The sequence below is a fragment of the Nipponia nippon genome, unplaced genomic scaffold (genome assembly GCF_047370975.1).
Source record: "Nipponia nippon isolate SJK-2023a ecotype South Korea unplaced genomic scaffold, ASM4737097v1 scaffold_9, whole genome shotgun sequence".
NCBI classification, from domain to species: domain Eukaryota; kingdom Metazoa; phylum Chordata; class Aves; order Pelecaniformes; family Threskiornithidae; genus Nipponia; species Nipponia nippon.
This window is the reverse complement of record NW_028262413.1, coordinates 6,087,776-6,107,399: the sequence shown is the minus strand read 5'-3', so window position 1 is coordinate 6,107,399 and position 19,624 is coordinate 6,087,776. Positions and strand designations below refer to the sequence as shown.

General features: G+C 41.3%; 1 protein-coding gene across 6 annotated transcripts in view; it reads left to right on the top strand.

Moving 5' to 3' along the window:
• FHIT (fragile histidine triad diadenosine triphosphatase) overlaps positions 1–19,624 on the top strand; it is a 616,103-nt gene that overhangs the window by 552,199 nt on the left and 44,280 nt on the right. The window contains exon 7 of one of the 6 annotated variants that reach the window (XM_087744941.1): positions 2,919–3,008. The exons of the other annotated variants lie outside the window; for them this stretch is intronic. Within the exon in view, the coding sequence (XP_087601067.1) occupies positions 2,919–2,978 (60 nt within the window). The 3' untranslated portion in view covers positions 2,979–3,008. Of the gene's footprint in view, positions 1–2,918; positions 3,009–19,624 lie in introns of those variants that run through there. 6 annotated transcript variants of the gene reach the window in all.

The following is a 19,624-nucleotide window of genomic DNA, read 5'->3' as shown; positions in this document are numbered from 1 at the left end:
AAAATCCATCTCCCCTGCTCGCTCCTCGTTTGTAGCCTCCTCATAAATGAAAATTCAGTTCACTAGAAGGGACATATGTTTACAATCCCACAGCTGGTAGGTACATGTGTACCAGGAGCGGGTGCCAAGGTTATATAGACACATGTCACTTTTATCCCAGAATCCCATTTGGCGCCTGGGAACATCTTCATGCCATAATGCTGTGGAGGTCATTACTACACCCTGTAATCCTCCATGAAGGTTTTCCGTTTTCATTTATACACAGTAATAAAATACACATCTCAGCATCAGGCATTAGGATTAGTACTGACAAGGCTTAAGCTGAAATGTTTTAAGGATGCATTTCCGATGTGAATAGAATAGCTAGCACGCAGCGTGCAATTATGCTGGCTTCATGGAGGGAAGGATTTATGCTTCAACACTGTTAATATCACAGTGACACAAACAGCATAAAAGGAATTTTATTTAAAAAAATAAAGATTGAATTAATTTTCCATTGCAGTACTAATCTGGTATTATTAATTTAATTTAAGTTTCTAATGTTGATAACCCACTGGACATATGAAGAGAAATGTCCTTTCTAATTTCAGGTTGTCTTCTTTATTTCTTTAAGAAAGCTGAAATTCTGGGAAGCTGTGACTTGGGAATGGCTGGCTGGGTTCACAGCAGGGAATGGTGCTTGACGGCTCTGGACAGAGCTGCCTGGGGGCAGAGTGGGTGCCTGGGTGAGCCCCGCACCCTGAGCCTACCTTTCTTTGCTGATGCAGCAAAGTTTTTAGCTCTGTGCTCAAGTCTCATTGCTTCCAATACGGTCTCAGCCTGTTCCTAAATGTGTGTGAGCACAAGCATGTGCCTTGCTGACCTAGTCTCTGTGCGTCTAGAGCCTGGCTTTGCTTGCTCCAGGCAGGTCGGAATATTAATCCCCAGCGAAGCTTGCAGCCCCTGAAGCACGGGCTGCACCACTGCCGTGTGCCGGGGAGGAGGGAGGGAGGGAGGGAGTGCTACATGCTTAGAGAGCTGACCTCCTGCCCGTCTTCCTTCTCCCCTAAATGTCACAGCCCTGTTTTAGCAGCCAGGAAAGAGGCATCCTATCCCTGTCGTCTTCTGCCATTCTTCCTCAGCTGGAGGAAGAATCCCCCAGAGCCTCCTCAGAGGATGTGTGAGGACTGGATGAGACGGAAGAGAAGGAGAGATGCTTTTGTTGGCTGCTTCTATGCAGCAGAGGGGTGTGATAGCCCTCACATCACTGCCCCATGGCCAAAACCTGGGGTAAAAGCAAAGTCAACACAATAACATGTAGTGCATTGCCAGAGAGGGAGTACTGCCTCCTTAAAAGCCCCGTTACACACCTCCATCCTTAGCATCAGGAGGCTCTAGACCTCTCCTCCCCCATCACTTCATCATGGTGGAATGGGTGGGTTCGCAACAAAACATAAACTTGAAAAATGAATGAAAAGGAGCAAACAGCTCCATTACAGGCACTGGTCTTTTCCTAAAATTTTTTGGAGTGCACCGATTACCTGGGGGGAGAGGAGAGCTTGGCACAAGCATGGTCACTAGGTTATATATTCATTTCTTGTTTCTGGCCATTCTACACTACAGTAAGCACAACTGGAGCCCAGCAGGTTCAGACTGCTTTTACATTGGTAGATTTACAGTTGCTGGCATACTGGAGATATGAAGAATCGAGAAGTAATTTCATATATTGCTGTTGCCACTGCTGGCAGTTTCCTGCCCTTCAAGATATTTGTTGTGATAGGAGGGAACCACCCTCTCCAAAGGAAATATATTTAAAAAGCCCAAGCTGCTGAAGAAATGCTGTAGCTCAGTGTGCTTGCCTGGGTTTTTTTATATATGTCATTATTTTCTATTTGCTTTTCTAATTCATATTTGGTTTTTAATTGCAGCCTTAACTCCCTCTGCATTTTAGCAGAAATAGAAAAAAATCACTCAGCCTGTTATAAGAAGGAAAACAGATATGGCCTGAGGAAACCACATGGTCATTGCGTTACCTATTCTTTCCTGCACTTTTGCGGTGAAAAGATGCAATTTGCTGTCTTGCAGGATGGGTGCTATTTTGACAGAAAGGAATTTGCCTTCTCTCCAAAAAGAAATTAAAATTCCAAAACTTAAATACCTTAATTCACCAGTCCTTTGTCCTATGAGCCCAAGAACGCTTAGGTGTAATTTCCTTTGCTTAAGGGAAACTCAAGTAGTTAAGAGCTATGGTGCCAACTACCTTAGAGGTCCCTCCATGCGTACCTGCCCCACACAATGCAATGGAGCTGGGGGCTGTTAGCAGAAACTGCCTGAAAAATACTTAAACGTATTGTGGGGAATGGCTGTCAGACAGACAACCCTGGTGCACCTCTCTTCATGGCTTTTGTACCGAGCACGTCCCAATGAGACCCAGCAGCTGAGTCGGATGGCGCACAACTGGCCATACTCTAATGGCAGTTGTATTCTGCAGCTGCATAATGCCTTTTACAAAGCACCAGGCAGAAGTGTAATATTTTATGACTGGTGGAAATTCAGCCACTGAGAGGCCAAAGTAAATGTTTTTCAGATGTGGTTGTCTCAAGTCAGACACCTAAATGGTTCCAAGACTTGTTGCGCTTGATGGATCAGGTCTCTAAGTACATTTATTTAGCTATTAAGCCTGGTTTCCAGTAGAGCATTAATAGCGTTATTACACTGTAATGTAATTATTACGTATTGCATTATTGTTTATTTGTAGTAGGGCAGCCCCCAGATCCTGGAGAGGACAAGGATGTCAGTGTCTATATGAAGGGCAGGGAGGCAGGGGCAGCCTGGCTCCACGGGAGGCACTGCCAGTGTCCCATCACATCTCTGCCCACAGTCCCCTGTCTGTGCTGCTGCTGTCCTGTGCGTTTCTCTGATGTTCTTTTCCATTTTAGGGCTCAGAAGTAATGTCTGCCTGCATTAAATCAGAGCCATTTCTCTCGCTAAGAAAGTAGGCGGAGGGACACATCTCCTGACTGTGGACAGAGCATCTGTGCTCACAGGTCTGGCATCTCATGGGAGCTGTCAGCAGCTGCTGGCATCCTGCATTCTGCTGCTTCCCTTGGACACAAGTTTCTGTGGATTTCAGGGGATTGTTTCTCCAAGAACCAAGTACCCGGTCCACAGGGCCTCTGTGCTCGAGAGCTCCCTACATAAACCCACACACAGGAGCAGAGCGCTGTTGATCATGCATACTTCTGAAATTTAAGAATCAAAAAGCACGTTATCATTGCAATTCATACTAGTGTCCTGCGTGTCAGCTTGTTGTACAAAGAAAATCTGTGAAAAATACTGTATAGCAGGTCCCTAGCAGAATGAATATTTTCCTGTTATCGAACTTTTCATGATGAAATGGTCTCATCTCTGTGGAAAATCATTGTATTGCCCAAGCTGTTGTCAATAACTTTTATGCATTGACTGCTTTTTCCACTAGACAATATTTACACTTCTCCACTCACACCATTGATCTTCATTTTCGCAGGGAATTTTTGGGGGGTAAAATATAACCAGTTTTTTAAAAAAGGTAAACATCCAAGAATTGCACTCGAGGGAAGATATACAGTGTAGACTTAGTGACAACTTAATAGCTTGTAGTATATCAGATGTCTTCTATGCTGCCATCTTCTTGGGGAAAGTATTTCTATACCGTGTATAAAACTATGCACATAGAAAGCTGTATACACTCCCTCATTTTTTTCTTTCTCAGGTGTAAGCATTCTTGGCACTGGCAGAACATGTGCAGTGCTATACAGGAGCGGCACAGTTCCTCTGCTGCAGGAAATGGAAGAAAACATTAATTCTATTGCTCAAGCATTCACAACAAGCCTGTAGATTAACTGTCCTTTCACTGAATACTGTTTACTCATTTTGTAGAAAATGCATTATTTCGTTGATTTAGCTTCTATTTGGTATGCTAAAGAAATCAAATTTCCATATAGAAAAGTATACACAGAGGATATGACCTTTTAAGTTTAGCAGAGAAAATAACTGAGTGCAATGTAATTAATATGCCATATAAATGCCAACAACAACATTAATGCACCATAAAACCAGCACAGTTAAAATGATATAGTCTGGAAATGAAAAAGTTAAGTTTCTGTTAGCTTCATTAATTTGCTCACATGGTATTTCTGTGAAAGAAGCACAAGCTCCTTACCTAAACCAGGAAAATAGATACAGAGTGAGAATATGCATTTTTGTTAGGAGGAAGCTGGATCTTGCTTAAGGCTTGACCAGACTCCGAAGAGGTGGCAACCCTCCTTATGCTATAGAATAATTTTTGCAGTGTTTATACTCTTTAAATTTTTCCTAAAGCCTCTTGAATGTCTCAGATACAAAGTTTGTCCACGTCTGTAGATAGGTCAGCAATAGCATAGTAAAATACTTGCATTTCTATAGTTATACCATTATAATGTGGCTCTTCCTAGTCTAAATATGTTCTCTGAAGTAGTTTTCTCATGCAGAGAATTTCACTGTCATGGTTATAGTCCAGTTTCCTTATGTAGGTAAGGTCTTTGCAGGGCATAAATGCTTTCTAAGGTTCAGATGGCAGCTTGTACCTAACTCCAACAAAGAGGTCTCCAGGGGAAAAAGTCTGGGTTTTTTTTTTTGTTGTTCTGGAATGCAAAAATAACAAGCAAATTAATGCCTAAACTTTCCAGCAAAAGGTAGCTGGCGGGGGCAGTGGTCAGCCACGCAAAACATGATCCCCACAGTGACCACATGAGGATGTTACTCAAGAGCTGAAACTTCAGTGGAAGTTGTTCTGCCACCTTTGTATTGGAGGCTGGCAAACACTTCCCATCACAGACAGGGTGTATTGCGGGCTGTTAGCATGACTAAGGCGTGTGTCCGGCTATTAATCCCTTGTTTTAGTCATTAGAGGTAAAAGGAACAGGGGGAAAAAAGAAGCAAAGCTTTAGCTTAAAATAAGAAGGGATCTATTCTTCCCTGTGTGTGTGCACAACTCCTATTAATAATAAAATGTTAATGATAGTTATGCATTCACATCAAAGGCAGACCAGAGCCTTTCATCTCAGTTAGATCTTATTCAAATAATTAATGGAAGTAGTTGTCTAGGAAAAAAAAAAAAAAAAGATATTAAGAAATTCCTTTGTAGAGCATTGCAAACTTTGCAGCCCCTAGGGAGCAGCTCCTAGAATTGAGGACACCAACAAATCGCATTTAAGTGGGTCTGTCCCTGCTTTCCACCAGCCTTGACTGCATTGCATTCTAAAAAAACCTGTGAAACATGTTATTGGCATTGCAATAGATAATCCAACCAAAATCAAATCAAAAATCCCTGACAAGGCCTATGTTATGAAAATAATCATAAATCTTATGCTGTGGTAGCTGTGTGCACCAGCATTAAGCATTCTGCTCAGGCCTGTGTCGACATAAAAAAACGGGGAAAAAAAGTCATTTGAAGTTCTTAAATCAACTCTGCAGCTGTCATCGTCTTCTGTGCACTGCTGCGGCAGGTCCTGCCAAACAGCGCTGCCGGCTGGCCCCTCGCTTTGGTGCAGGGACACAAATCTGGAACAACTCCCTTGGTTTCTGTGAGGCAGAGAGGGATAAGCCCAGTCCACAGCTTTCATTAGCTGATATTAGAGTCAGGTCTCGTTTCTGATCCAGTTTGGACTTCCTGCAAAGGCTGAAGAGGCCCATTGAAACCCCTGCTTCTGGGTAGTGCAACGGTTTCTGTTACGGGGTTGCTTTCCGTGGTGCTGCAGGTGGAAATGTGCAGCGTGGAGCAGCAGCCCAGCCGTGGTGATGCTCCAGACTCTTGCACGATGGCTCCACGTTGCTCATCCCTGACACATCAGCCTCGTGACTTGGGAAAAGCCATCTTTGTGGGCGGCAGGACCCCAGGCCAGCGGAGAAGGGGCTTGGAGGCTGTTCCTGCCAGAAAGAGCTGCCTACTCCTAACAGCTCTGACAGTACCTACGCAATTTCTGCTTTTTCAATTTCACTTTGGCTTGCATTGTCCCCAGTCCAAGAGAAGCTCCTGAGGCTTAGTGCAAGTATTGATTTCAGGAAGAAATTTTATTCAGTGTTTTAGTAGACATCTGGAGCTTGCTGCTGCCATCCCCGGAGCACTCACCACCATGGGTCACTGACGTGCATACAAAGCCAGAGCGGACAGGGTTTTGCTGGAGATTCAGAGGCACAACCCGCCCAGAAGTGCTTCCTGCAAATAGTTTTCAGTATAACTATCCTTCACACACGTTACACGTTTGTGCTCTTGCGTAGAAGAAAGCGGTGGCAGGAAACACTTTGCTGTTTCTTTCACGTTAATCACAAGTGACAGAACGTACAAAAGTGTTGTGTGAGTCACAGCAGACAGGGGGCACGAAGGAACCGATTTGTGCTCCTTTGCATCAGCTGTCCTGGTCACCTACTTTGTATTTCCTTTCCACTATTGATTAGATATTAATGGAATAAGTAGTCTGAAAACGATGCTGGTGTGGACAATGTCTCTAACAGAGTGTAGTGTCCAGGGAGGCAGCAGTTTGGTACTTTGGCATGAATTTATCCATGTCTTATGGATCCCTGCCATTTGCAAACCCTGGCTCCTTTAGATCTGTGACTTCCACCAAAAAGACCTTGGAAGTAGAGGACAGTAATATATTTTAGAACTTCAGAGATCAGAAAGTTTTTTTATACATAGATGTGCACCATAGAAGTGCCTATAAATAGATATTAAAACTTGCAATTTATAGCCTATCATTTCATGGCCTTTCAAGGCTAGAAATAAAGCCACATTCCACTGGGAAAATGAGATTTGTAGTTTTCCATGGCTTAAAGCTCCTGTTACTAACCCTGATGGGCTGCAAGATATTGGACAAGATATCTGTCACTGGTCTGGAATATATATAATATAAGTGAGTGTATATAAATTAGGGGAAAATGATGAAGTTTCTACCAGCAAATGAACAAGTGAAGAGATTGTAAGATAACTTGGTGGTGCCTGGGGGAGATATTCCCAGTGAAAGTAATTTTTTTTCCTCAGTAATGATAACTTAACAAAAGCAATTAATCCACTCTCCCCAGCAAATGAAGTCAATGGCATGGTAACCTCCTAATAGTGCTCCGAGGTAAAATGAACTCCGTTAATGCACTTTGAAATCATTTTGAAGCTGAAGTAAGTCCTGTGGCAGCAGGGAAAGGGACCTGCCCAGAGGATCTGGCTGTGAGGTTTGCTCACTCCGGTTTCGCTGGAGCATGGCATGGGACGTGCTCACCATCACGCCAAGCTCTCACGCTTTTCGTGGGAAGGAATAGCCAGCATGACTGCAAAGAAAAAGGTTAATTAACAAAATGAGGGACAAATAAGCAAGGGACTCGGTTTCATCCTAATACTTGTTTCTCATTTATTTGTCTCCGAGTGTTTCACGGGGCTGAGTGATGTGTTATAGTGATATTAATCCGTGCAAATCTGTTCAAGTTGGGTAAGGGCCCTCCTCGATGGTAGGGACCTCAGCTGTGCTGATTGCAGGGGGAGGGGTGCTGGGCCATGTCACTTGAATTAGATGCCTAAAATCAGATGTCGCACTCGCTGTCCTCAGACCTCCTCCCCTCCCTGCCTCCGATTTTTATGTGGAAGTCTCCAGGATCTTTAGACCCAGTTTCTCTTGTAAAAGATTGGGTTTTGAAAACATGTGTGAACCAGACATAGCTCAGTTGCTAGAAATTTGAGTAAATAATTTAAATAACTTATCCAATATATAAAAAATTAAGTGCCTAGCAAAAGTATCCCTCTTTTAGCATTACATATTTATGAAAACAATTTGGAGGTGTAAATTACAAACAGTCATACAGGTATGTGTCTGCTGCGTAACCCTGAATTTGAATCTTTGAGCTGTTTCTATCCCTGCAAATTGATTTTAAAAATGTATGATTTTCTCATCATCTAAGGCTAGCAAGAACTTTTAATCTGAAGTGGTTTAAAATATAACTGCTCTGTCCCAAACCAGGATTGCAAATGAGATTCTGTCTTTAGCGAAACCAGTTTTAGGTTTTTAGGAAACCAGTCTGAGCATTTATTTCGGTGAGATTGTAGTCACACAAGTGTTAAGTTTGCTGTAACTTTGTGAGACATAATATTTTCTTATAAAATATTCTTGCTAATTAAAAAAGGCCTGTGGAGAGATGTGCATTTGAACTGGAGAATACATGAAAATTACTACGTTGTGGCTGGGACACAACAAAGATGTGAAATTGCAAAAGAAACCAGAAACATTTTTGATACACTTAATATTGAAATGCAGCATCCATTATGATCTTCCTTCCCTTTTCTTCCCAGAACTCACATCTTTCTATAAACAAAACCTCCTTTTGGCCATATTGCATTTGTTATATTTGAGTTCAGTACAGAATTGAATTTTTTGGATGTCAGGAAATTTCAGTGAAACGCATTTGACCAAACAGTTTCAGGAAAATCCACACGACTTCCCCGGGAAGGCAGACTAAATAGGTTAAGGTTCTCCAGTTGGAAAAGAGACAAAGAAGGGAGGAAATACAGAGATCTCTAAAAATCATAGGATAACGTCAAGAGAGTGACTAGGAGATGGTTATTCCCTGTTCCTCCAAAGAAAGGGCAGAAAGAGACACGTAGTGAAACTTCGGTGCAATGTATTTGAGACAAACAATAGAATTAGATGATGCATAATTGAAATGGGGGGGTTGGAAGCAGTTCTGGAGCTGCGCTGGCTCTCCTGGCCTTTGGAAACGGTGGTGGTGGAGGGCTGTGACTCACGTGTCGGTGAGGGCTCACGTTTCTTGCCTGGTGGAGCTGCTGCCCGGCACTGAGCAGCTTCAGCGGAGTGCTGGGGTGGCCACATCGGGGTCTTGCTGCCTTTTAGCTCTGGAGAGTGGGAAAACAGGGCCCTCTGAATTACAGACTGATGATGCCCTAATTAGTGTCTGCTGGTTTAGGATTGTTCTGTAGCAGAGACTTTGTGACTGGGCTTAAGGGGAAATTCCTGACCCTTGGATAATGAGTGCTGTCTAGGAAGCAAAGGGTTAAACGTGGGGACAAAAGCCACAAAAAACACTTTTTGTTAATAACCTCCGTTAAGCCTGGAAGAAGCAGCAAAGCAGTCTCCCAGAGGAACTTTTGAGTCAGACATTTGTCAACACTAGCAAAGATGGATTCACTCTTTTTTCAAGAAAATGTCTGTAGTTGAGTTTTGCCCAGATCCAAGTTTCCGCGCTGCTCTTTGCCACAGCACGGCCATCGCGAGCCAGGCCGGCGCGGCTGTGCCTTTTGCCCAGCAGCGCGGCACGAGGGACCTGCTCACGTACGACAGGCACCACACTTACGTTCCCTGAGTGGATCAAAGCGCCCTGATCTGCAAGAGATCTGCAAGGGAGGGGTTTTAATTGAAAAATTAAATTAAAATGTTTGCAAATTATGGGCACATTTTCGGTTTCTGACCTCTTAGGTTAGGGTGCTTGGTCTGGGACTGCCTCGTTAACTGCAATAGCTCAGCCTCTAGGATCTCCGTATTGTTTGATGAGGCAGATATCACATCTTTCCTATAATTTAGGAGGAGATACGTATCATTTTTTATCTGAGGGATGAGGTTCACTGGCATTAGACTGCATCTGAATTTCACTGTAATGTGGTAGCGCAGCAAAGTCACAGGACTCTGCTCACAGGATGATTGGTGGCTCATGGCTTCAGAAAGTTTATTTATGAAGCTGGACATTATGAACAAAGGTGGACATTGATAAAGGGACGTATTTGTTGTTTGGAAACTTCCTAGCAAAATTTTCAAATTAAAACCTTTGTCTATGTATGATGAAGACTGACAGTTTTCTCTCGTTTGGATGGTAATAGTCACTCTTCCTCTTCATAATTCACATGGAAATGCTGATGGCTTTGTGTTAACTGTTACTGTTACTTTTTTTTCCCTGAAGCTGGACTTTTGTGAAAGAGAGTTTAGTTTAGAAAACTTCATCCTCACACACTCTGAGTGCAGTTCCTCTCCTCACTTACAGATGTCTTTCTGTGTGTACACATACATCTTCTTCAACAGAGGAACACAGCTGGTCATTGGGGCGGGGTTTTTTGTATAATTCTCACGTCTTGGAAAGAAAATCAAGCACTAAAGAGATGAAATATACTTTTAAACTGGCACAGCAGTACCTAGAAAACTTCCATAGTCATGTCTTTTCAAAACTGCTGAGGAAAAAAGTACTGAAGGCAGAGGATGAAAAATGAATCTCTGAAATTGCAGCAGTACCAGTAGCGGGTGAAGCAGGGCTGGGAGACAAAGGCTCTTACAGTTCACTGAGAAGGACTTTGTACTGAAGAATACAACTCACAAGTCCAAGGAAATGTCTTAGATGTACGAAGAAAGAAAAAAAAATATATTTCTGAATGCTGTGAGAGAAGCTGCTTCCAAGGGGGGAAAACCTGCAGGACTGACTGCAAAGAGGAAAACAGAAAATGGGCCTGAGTCTCTCAGAGCCACAGTCCTGCCTGGAGGGGGAGCGAAAAAGGCCCTGGTCCAGCTGAGCAAATACATAAATGCAAAATGAGATCTGGGACTCTGCCATGTCTGCAGGGACACGGGACCAGGCTCAAGTGCCTCATCTGGTTGAGCCATTAACACTACAGACTGTTCAGCACCACCGTTATCACAGCTTAGGGGGTTCATTCCCAGCAGCTGGTGGTCTTGCAGAGGATGGCAGCACCAGTTGTGTCCATCCATGACACTGGTGAGGTGCTTCATCATTTTCAGGTGTCTCCAGAACCTCAGTGGTCCCTTTGAATGGCAAATCACCATTCTGCAGGGAGTGTGGCCGAAGGTGCTGAGGATGGCTACTGCAATGACAAGGTGCACATGTGCCTATGGATTCATGCATACTAGACCCACTTTCAACTTTCTAGCCATAAGATCAGGCCTGCTCTCAACTTTTTTTATTGAACCATGCCTGTGTTATTTTCAAAGCATAATATTTGTTCATTTATATTTAAATTAATGCCCTCTCCACCCCCAAATAAAACTCAAAGCCAGTTAGAAATATGTGATACGTAAATAAAAGAAGGTCCACTGCAAGCAGGCAAGCAGGTGGCATCTCTTGTTGGTCAGGAAGCAAAGAAAGAGCATGTGACGATCGGGTTAGCTGTGTTTGTGAAGGCAAAGGCAGTAACTTTCGAAACTCTTTTCCAGTTTTTAGATCAGTGACTTTTTTTCCATCATCAGTATTTCCCCAGTGTTGTTGAACCTAGGGTCCTGCTTCTGATTCAACCGTGATACACTGTTTTGCCTCGGAATATTTCCTTGCGGCTAGTTCCATGGCAGTAAATCTTTACTTCATCACTCAGAGCGTGTTTCACAGTGAAAGTCCCAAGCATGTCCAAAACCTGTTACTAGTAAAATTCTGAGTTTGTTTAAATAGTTCTTTATGTTCTTTCCTGTTTGTTGCCTGTAAGAGAAAACAGCAATAAAATTGCAAGTATACACAGTGATTGCGATACCTAAACTCCCCAAACAAAAAACAAATTTTCACTTTGTACTAAGAGCTGAAAAGACATACAATAAATTTACATGTTCTAATCAACCTATTTATACTTTACAGATATACTAAAGACTAATTAAGGTCTGATGTTAGCTGAGCAACTTAATAACTTAAATTATTAACACTTCTGTTTAGATGCATAATTTATATACAAATGGAAAAAGTAATTTAGTAATGCAATTTAAATTTTAACTGCAGTGTGTGTGTATATGCTTTGTTGCTATCCATTTTAAAAAGGAGCTTTGATAACTATGATTAATCCATGGCCCTGCATTAAAGCTTTTTTCCAGTCTCGTGTTTTTGCAAACAGTTAATAAATGATATGAATCTCGAGAGAGCCAGAGAATCACACAAGGCGCAATATAACGTCACCATCCCAGAGAGACAGATTAGGATTTATAAACTCAACAACTGCAAGGATAAGAGTGAAGGGAATGAATATTGAATGTATGAGGGCATGTCAAAACAGAGCTGAAGGCGTAAAGTCTGCAACACATAAATCAAGTTTGTCTCTTGGTGGATAAATCCCATTGCAAGAACCCCCAAACGCTGGACGTTCCAACCATCTTCACTACTACATACATATAGTACGTAAACAGGTGATGGGCAAAGTGATGGAAATAGTTTCAGACCAAGCTGTGGCTTGGTAGTAGTAGTAGGGAAGGAAGGCTTTGAGAGAAAAAATAAATCACTGGTTGAATGAAAAGTACAATGACAGCACTGATAGCAGAGGCTAGTGCTTGGAGCACACGTCATTTTGCAACTGAACTCCTGAAATTTTCAGAGTTTCAGGATCCTCAACAGCCGAGAACTGAATTGTAAAATACATATTGGCAATTTCATTGCCACGTGGCAGACCCCTGTAGATAGCTGAAGCATCTGGTATAACAAGTTAGCATCCACCATATGTAGACCTATGGCTGGAGTCTCCCAGAGTAGGAATTGGCATTAAGTTAAATGAAGATGAGTTTAGGGCTAGTGAAAGACTTACATTTGGGAGGAGTATGGGATCATGTAAGGGTGGAATTGGGGTTAGTCGGAGCTGCAGCAGGTTACAGCGACTCATCAAGGCAAGAGCAGAGGTGCACTGACCCAGGGCTTTCGGCTCAAGCAGGCAGAGTTTAGCCAGCAGCTGAATTCAAAGCTACACCTAATGCCGTTCTGAGGTTTGCAGAAACTATGGCAAGTTACTATGCAGGTTTAGGGGAAAGAAGAAAAAGAGATTATAGGAACATTTGTTATGGAAAGAGGCAAGGTTTGAGAGAGAAGTGAATGGTGATAAATGAACCCAGTATGAAGGGCAATGGAGCAGCCCACTTGCAGATCTGCAGGAGGATGGCTGCTAAACAGTGTCAATTTTTAAAGATAAACCAGAAGAAAATGTAATGAGAAACTCAGTTTTAAGAAGTGATGCAGCTGACTTACCAGCTGACATGCTGCTTCACACGCAATGGATACAGAAACATCAGAGTACAGGGAGAGAACAGAAAAATCTCAAGATGGAAGGAAACAATGGGCTTTTTATGCTACATGTAAACATTTGTATAGAACCCAAATATCTTAATATAACAACATGATTTCCTATAGGTCAGTAATGAGATGAAATAAATATTTTAAAAGAATAAATTATGGAGCTTGAAATGAGGTATATTTTAATTAGGCAATGCCAATCCTGACGTAGAGATGAGAGTGGTTAAATATTTCCTAGTGCCCAGCGTATTGGGAAATATCCGTGTGCCACAGCAGTGCGGCCGAGCGTGTGCTCAGCGGGGCTGCGGGGCCGGCAGCTGGGGGACGCCTGGGAGTGGCTGACGTTGGTTTGCAGCAGGGGCAGTGCCAGGGCTTTCGGTGCTTGCAGAAGTGCAGCAATGCACTTCATCTTCATCTGAGGCAAGTTTTGAAAGCTTACGGTAAAGTTTTGAGTGATCTCAGTTGTAAATCAGATTATACCCACAGTGCTATATCCTTAAGGAAACACTCTTACTTCTGTGATGAAGAAGCAAGGGAGATTATTTCTTCTGATGCAGGCTTGCTATTAGAAGAGCAGCTGAAGATGGTAATTTTTTAATCCCCTTTTTAAAAAAACTCAGAGAGAGCAGACCTTTTTTTTGTTTTGTGGTTTGGTTTTGTTACATCAGAGAGATTATCTTGAGCGATGCAGATGTACTTTGAATAGATTCTCTGCAATACTGCGAAGTTGGGGGATTCAGAAACTGCCAGATTCTGAAAATTGTGTAGAAAATATAGGATTTTTTGGAGTGGTTGTTAATTGGTCTTCTTCAAGGACTGGGTGTTCTGCCTTGTAGGCTGAAAATCAGCAAATCCACACTATGATTGTATCTAGAAAACCACACGTGAAGATTTAAAATCTTTAATCGTTTTTAACTTTGTCAATAAGGGCCTCCAAACCATGCTAAAGAACAACTCTGATTTCAGGCTAAAACGTACTTGTTATAAAAAGATTTTATTCTAATAAGAATAGCATATTTTTATAGCTAAAAATGCTGTTTGACCCCTGTAACATACTCAGGAAAGCAAAATGGAGCAGTCTGACCCTTGAAAATAAAGCATGGAAATAAAAATGGACAGGATCACACTTGGGATGAAATTAATAGTCTTACAATCAAATTATTGTCTGACCTCCCTCCAATCTGAAATATGCAGGGGGGGAAATATTTTTTTTTTTCTTCATGATGTGCCGCCTAGGCTGTTGGTGGTTGCAGAATTATACACTGATAGAAATATGTGCTATAGGAAACTTAATCTCCTTTATCTGGTCCTTTGAGTCTTTACACCATAGTCTTCACTTTGCAGTAGACATGGATACCAACTCTGTTAGTTGTTAATTGGGAGGAGGAAGGAGAGATCTTATGTCAAGGTTTTCCAGGGTGCTTGGGGATGTTTTTTCAACCAAACTCAGCCAAGCTTCCATCTTGCACTAATTCAGGGTTTTCTCTTAATTATTTTGCATTAATTATAGCAGAATCTATCTGCTCTTTCATTACAATTATTTAGTAGTAACAATAAAAGATGAGATGAAGGCATTAGCTGCATTGTTCTGTGAAATAAGGAAACAAATTTTCTCTCTCAGAAGATACCACCCAAGCACACTGCGTACGCTGTGGTTTAAATAAGCAAGCTGTCCATGTCAGTCCACCTCACTGAATCAGAAAATGCATTTCAAGCAAATAAAATGTCACTCTAGTTTCTTGCAAGTCCTGAGAGCTACGATTTTATTTAGCTGTAAATTTACTGAAGAAAGATTCCTTTAATATTTTATGACTCTAGTGGATTAAACCTTGTATAAATCAGCAAATTAGCAGTCACACTATATTTGCGTTCAGAAGAGGGCTAGGGAAGGTGAAGGCAAGATTACTCCTTCCTGGCAGGCTGACCAAACTGAAAAGCTAAATTGAATGACTTCGGCATGCTTAGAGCAATGCAGAAGTGAGGCGAGGATGATAAATAATACACACTGACTGCAGTTAAGGCAGGTGCAAAGTAGGAGGATTTTTATTCTTCTCTGGAGTTTTCTTTTTCTCCCCCTTTGGTGTGGATCAAAGACTTCTCAGTTTTGAGGGGTTCTTTAGGAACTCAAATAAAATCTGTGAGACAGCAAACTTCATGCAACTTTTTCTGCCCTGATATATATACCTATAGTAAAATTTTCAAAAGCGTTGCTTGTGACAGCTGGCCAAAAAAGAAGAATCCAGTATCTTTAAAGTATTCGGAGGCGCTATGCCTTCTCATAATTCCTCAGGTTTTCTTTTGTTTACATAAATAATTTAAATCAGAGAAGAAGTGCAGATAGATGAAAACAGGTGCTCCAAGTGTGCAGCGGGCTTTGGAGACTGATCTGAAACAGAAGCAAATGGTCCTTGTCATCTCGGGAGTATGTCGAATGGTTTTATTGTACTTCCCACCCACCAATTTGGTTTCCTTCCTTCTAAGCAGCAAAGTAGTGCGATGGCAGAGGGGGTGGCTCTGTGGCCAGACAGAGTGGAGCAAATGGTGAAACGCTGCTGCCGTATCGCTCCCTCCTGTTATAAACATAGTATGAACCCGCACGTCTGAGCCTGTTGCCAGTTCTTTTTTTTGAGATCCAAAATCAGAACGGCACCTTTGGGAGAGAAAACCTGAGAAAGAGGTGTGCTTACACCACATGAAAACATTTGAAATACTTTTAAAAATTCAAGCCTTAAGGCAACTGGTTTTCTGAAAACAGAGTATCCTACAGTTGGTAGTTTAGAAAATTAATGCAAAAACACCATCTGCTAAACTTCAGATATATGAATACTATTTGGTCTATAGAGAGTACAGACTGTACAGGAAACTATTGATCCCCCATCTGCTTCAAAATGATCTTTTAAGAATTTCTCTCTCTGAATCAAGTACTACATTAGTAACATAACATTTTACGGAGCACAGCATCCCAGTTACTCTTAGAGGTGCAGTAAGTAGACATGTACTTCTATCATCCTTCAGCCCATAACACAGAAAAATGCTCTTGGCTTTCTGCATGTTTATTTCCTCTGCCGCCAAGAAAATACGGTATAAATCTCAATTAAATGCCCTTGTCTCTAAATATCACTGTTTTGGATGTGTGCGTTGTCAGATACTCCTGGGGGCAGACCACACCTTATGGAGAGGTAACTTCCTTCGTATCTTCTGTCTCCTAATTAATAATTAGATAATATCCAGATGGTGAACCATGAGGAAGTCTGTTTTCTGGTACTGTATTTCATGCAGTTCTTGTCCCTGAGTGCATTGCGGCCGAGATTTGTATTCTGAACCTTCAGCCCTAAGACAAATACTCCAACTGGTGCCAATGGACTCAAGCACTGACTGAAGGAGGTGCCTCCCTGAGCAGTGTGCCTCTTTCAAAATCCAGCCCTTCTTTATATGTAAATCCCACCATATTTCTAGACATTTTCACTGACCCTCTCTTGGGTAGCCATCAAATATCTAACATCGTGTTCTGAAAAGAAGAAAAGATGTCCTTTGTGCTTCATTGTAACAGACTGCACGTGATTAGGCATATTAAAGAACAGTCAGTGTAAAATAAGCAGAAAATAATTTACGGAAGTATTTCCCCCCGCCCCCAAGAATGTTCTGTGTACTTATCACCAGATAAGAAGACACTTGTGTAACTTAAAGGAATACTATTTTATTGTTGTACCAAAAAATACATGGGTTTAAAAATGCTATGTATTTCTGTTGTTTTACTTCTCCTGGAATAAGAAGATCTGTGCAGAAACAAAAATATCAGATTTTCACCAAAACCTCCAGTTAATTCTTATTTTGAATTTCCAAGATTTTATGCAGTGAATGTTGGCTTGGCATAACAGCGGTGCCAGAACTCTGGCTTTCTACCTTTTGGGCCAGCATCCATTTGTTAGTCCTCATAATTTCTTAGGGATAGCATGCAGCCTTATCAAGGTGCATTAAATTAAAAATTCCCAGGGGGTGTTACGTCTCTGTGGACCAGATGAGGTTTCCAGCAAGGGCTGCACAGGCTGTCAGTAACCTGTGAACCTTAGCTCAGGAAATGGTGATGCAGAATATCAGTCATTCCTTGTAAGATTCACAACCCCTTTTGCAGATCAAATTGGCTACACTCCATACTGAGTTCCATTTATAAATTAAAGGTTAATGTATTAGTGTTAGCAGTGATACATTTGTTCATCAGTGAGCCAATTGTTATACAGCCCCACAGCTTCAAAAAACAATTATCACCATGACTTGCAATCATCTCTAAAGCTTTCTTTGGTTGTATTTAGGACCACGTCTAATGCATAATACGCATGTCTGTAGTATACGTATAATAACTATTAATCACTTTTAGACTTTTATAAGTAACTTATAAAAGGAGCCTGGTTCAGGAAATCCAGAGTGGGAGAAGAATTTGGGGAAGTGTCAACATACGCTCAACCTGTTCTTCTGTGCTGTCCTTGGGACCCACTACCAGTCACCGATGGAGACAGGTCCTGGGATAGAGGGATTTGTGATTCAACCCATTCCCCTGAAGTTTTGCCCAAGTTCAGTACAGTCAGTGAGACGTTAGGGTTTTTTAGAGCACACACACATAAACTAAGCTGTTTATTTTGAATTCCTTGGTTCTTGTGCCCTCCGGCCCCGTGACAAAAAGAGCAGGCAGTTTATTATCCCAGCCATTGGCTAGCCAGCATCTGTTTTTAATTAATCCCAAGAAGGAGCCACTAGACATTTTTATAAGAATAGTTCAATAAGTTACACATCGCAAAATTTTGCGCATTATATTTCATCTTTCAAAATTCATGGTGAATGGATCCCAGCCGTTGCACTGGCACATTTCTGCTTGCAGTCATCCTAGGGTTGAGCCAGGTTTTCTAAAAGCAGATTACATCTTCGCTGTGTCTACGTGTCTTTGCATCTAACCAGACTGGCCCAAGATCATCCCACCTTATTCCAAACACCCCAGCTGTCGTAGTCGGGGGCGCAGTTGCCCATGCCCATGAAGACCATGGGACCCTCCAGCACCCACTCTCCCTCTGTAGGGAGCGCAAGTGTTAATTTTGGCCATTCCTTGTGTTGCCAAATGTCAGGTGGAGTAGCCCAGACCTGTGTGATATTGCCACAGTGGAAAATTAAGATCTACAGCTACAGTTACAGCAAAGTGAGTGGAAAGAACCCTGGATGAACTATTTTTACCTCCCAGGTATCTTTGTGTTGTCTGCTGCGTACCTGAGGCATTTGTTTCCCTGTTAATGAAACGCTAATCAGGACTTGAAGTCATCCATTTGAAGAGGTGTAAATAGTAAATAAAAGGCCCTAGGTACTGCACCACATGAAAGTGTTAAAAGTGAATAAGGTTGATGGTTCCACTTAATCAGAAACTATGAGAAATTAAATGTTGTGAAATGCTTATAAGCCTAGGGACTGGGGTGCTCAAAGACAATTAGCAACTAAACATTTCATTAATGAAATAATGATTAATTATAATTACTAATTAAAATTCAGGATTATGGTGTTGGTTTTAAGCATTAACAGGAGTAATGACATTACCATTTTTAATGAAATTCCAATAAAGAAAATTATAATACAACTTAAAAAAAAAAGGTACAGGCAACAGCAAGATTAGGAGTTATTGGTAAGTCCAGAGGCACAGAATTTTCCCAGCTGGTGAACTTAAGTTAAGTAAGTTTAATGCACTGTAATTTAATTATTAATCATAGTTTTTCTTCACAGTGGGAGTTGATACTAGGTTTATATTTTACAAGAACAAAAGACAGCATTTGAATACCTGCTCTGTGATGGGCAATGACATTGTGCTACAGGCTACAAATAAAACAATATTTTACAGACTTCTGCATAACATTTGGATTTAGATATATTAAAGTATGATTTAAATATTATTTAATTAATGATTACTGGATTAGAAATTAAGTAGCCCCCGTAGATTTTGTAATACAAGTATAATGCAGCCTTTGTGAAGAGCACACTCAATACAGTTTTGTCTATATATTAAATATATCTTCTTTGAATAATTCATACAGGGGCATATTAGTAAATGTCAAATTCCCACAAGAAGATGGAATTTGACCTACATTAATAAAGCTATTTAGGATTCATTAATTGTAGACAGATTTCTTAAACTATTTGCTATTACTCACCTTTTCATGCATAATGCAATATGTTGGCTTAAATACAATTCCTAATTTACATACTGTTGGCTGTGTTGCCCTTCTTGCTATTCACTGCTTGACTTCTCTTAACCTGACTGACTTATAGGTCCTCTTAGTAATTTGCCATCTTGTGAAGTTCTCAAATGTCAAGGTCAATTAGAAGTCACATCACAGTTGTAGCTGAGCAATGAATGAAATTTCACTTTTTCCTGAATTTTCTGGGACAATAAAGAAGGATTTAATGAAACAATTCTAATGAGAGACCTGACTCATGTTTCCCTTGATGGTGAGGGATTGTTATATTGACATCACTGATGGAGGAAGATCCTACAAAAGGAGATTTCGTTCAGTTGGATGGTGAACGTAAGAAATATAAACAAACCTGAAGAGTTTTATCAACACTC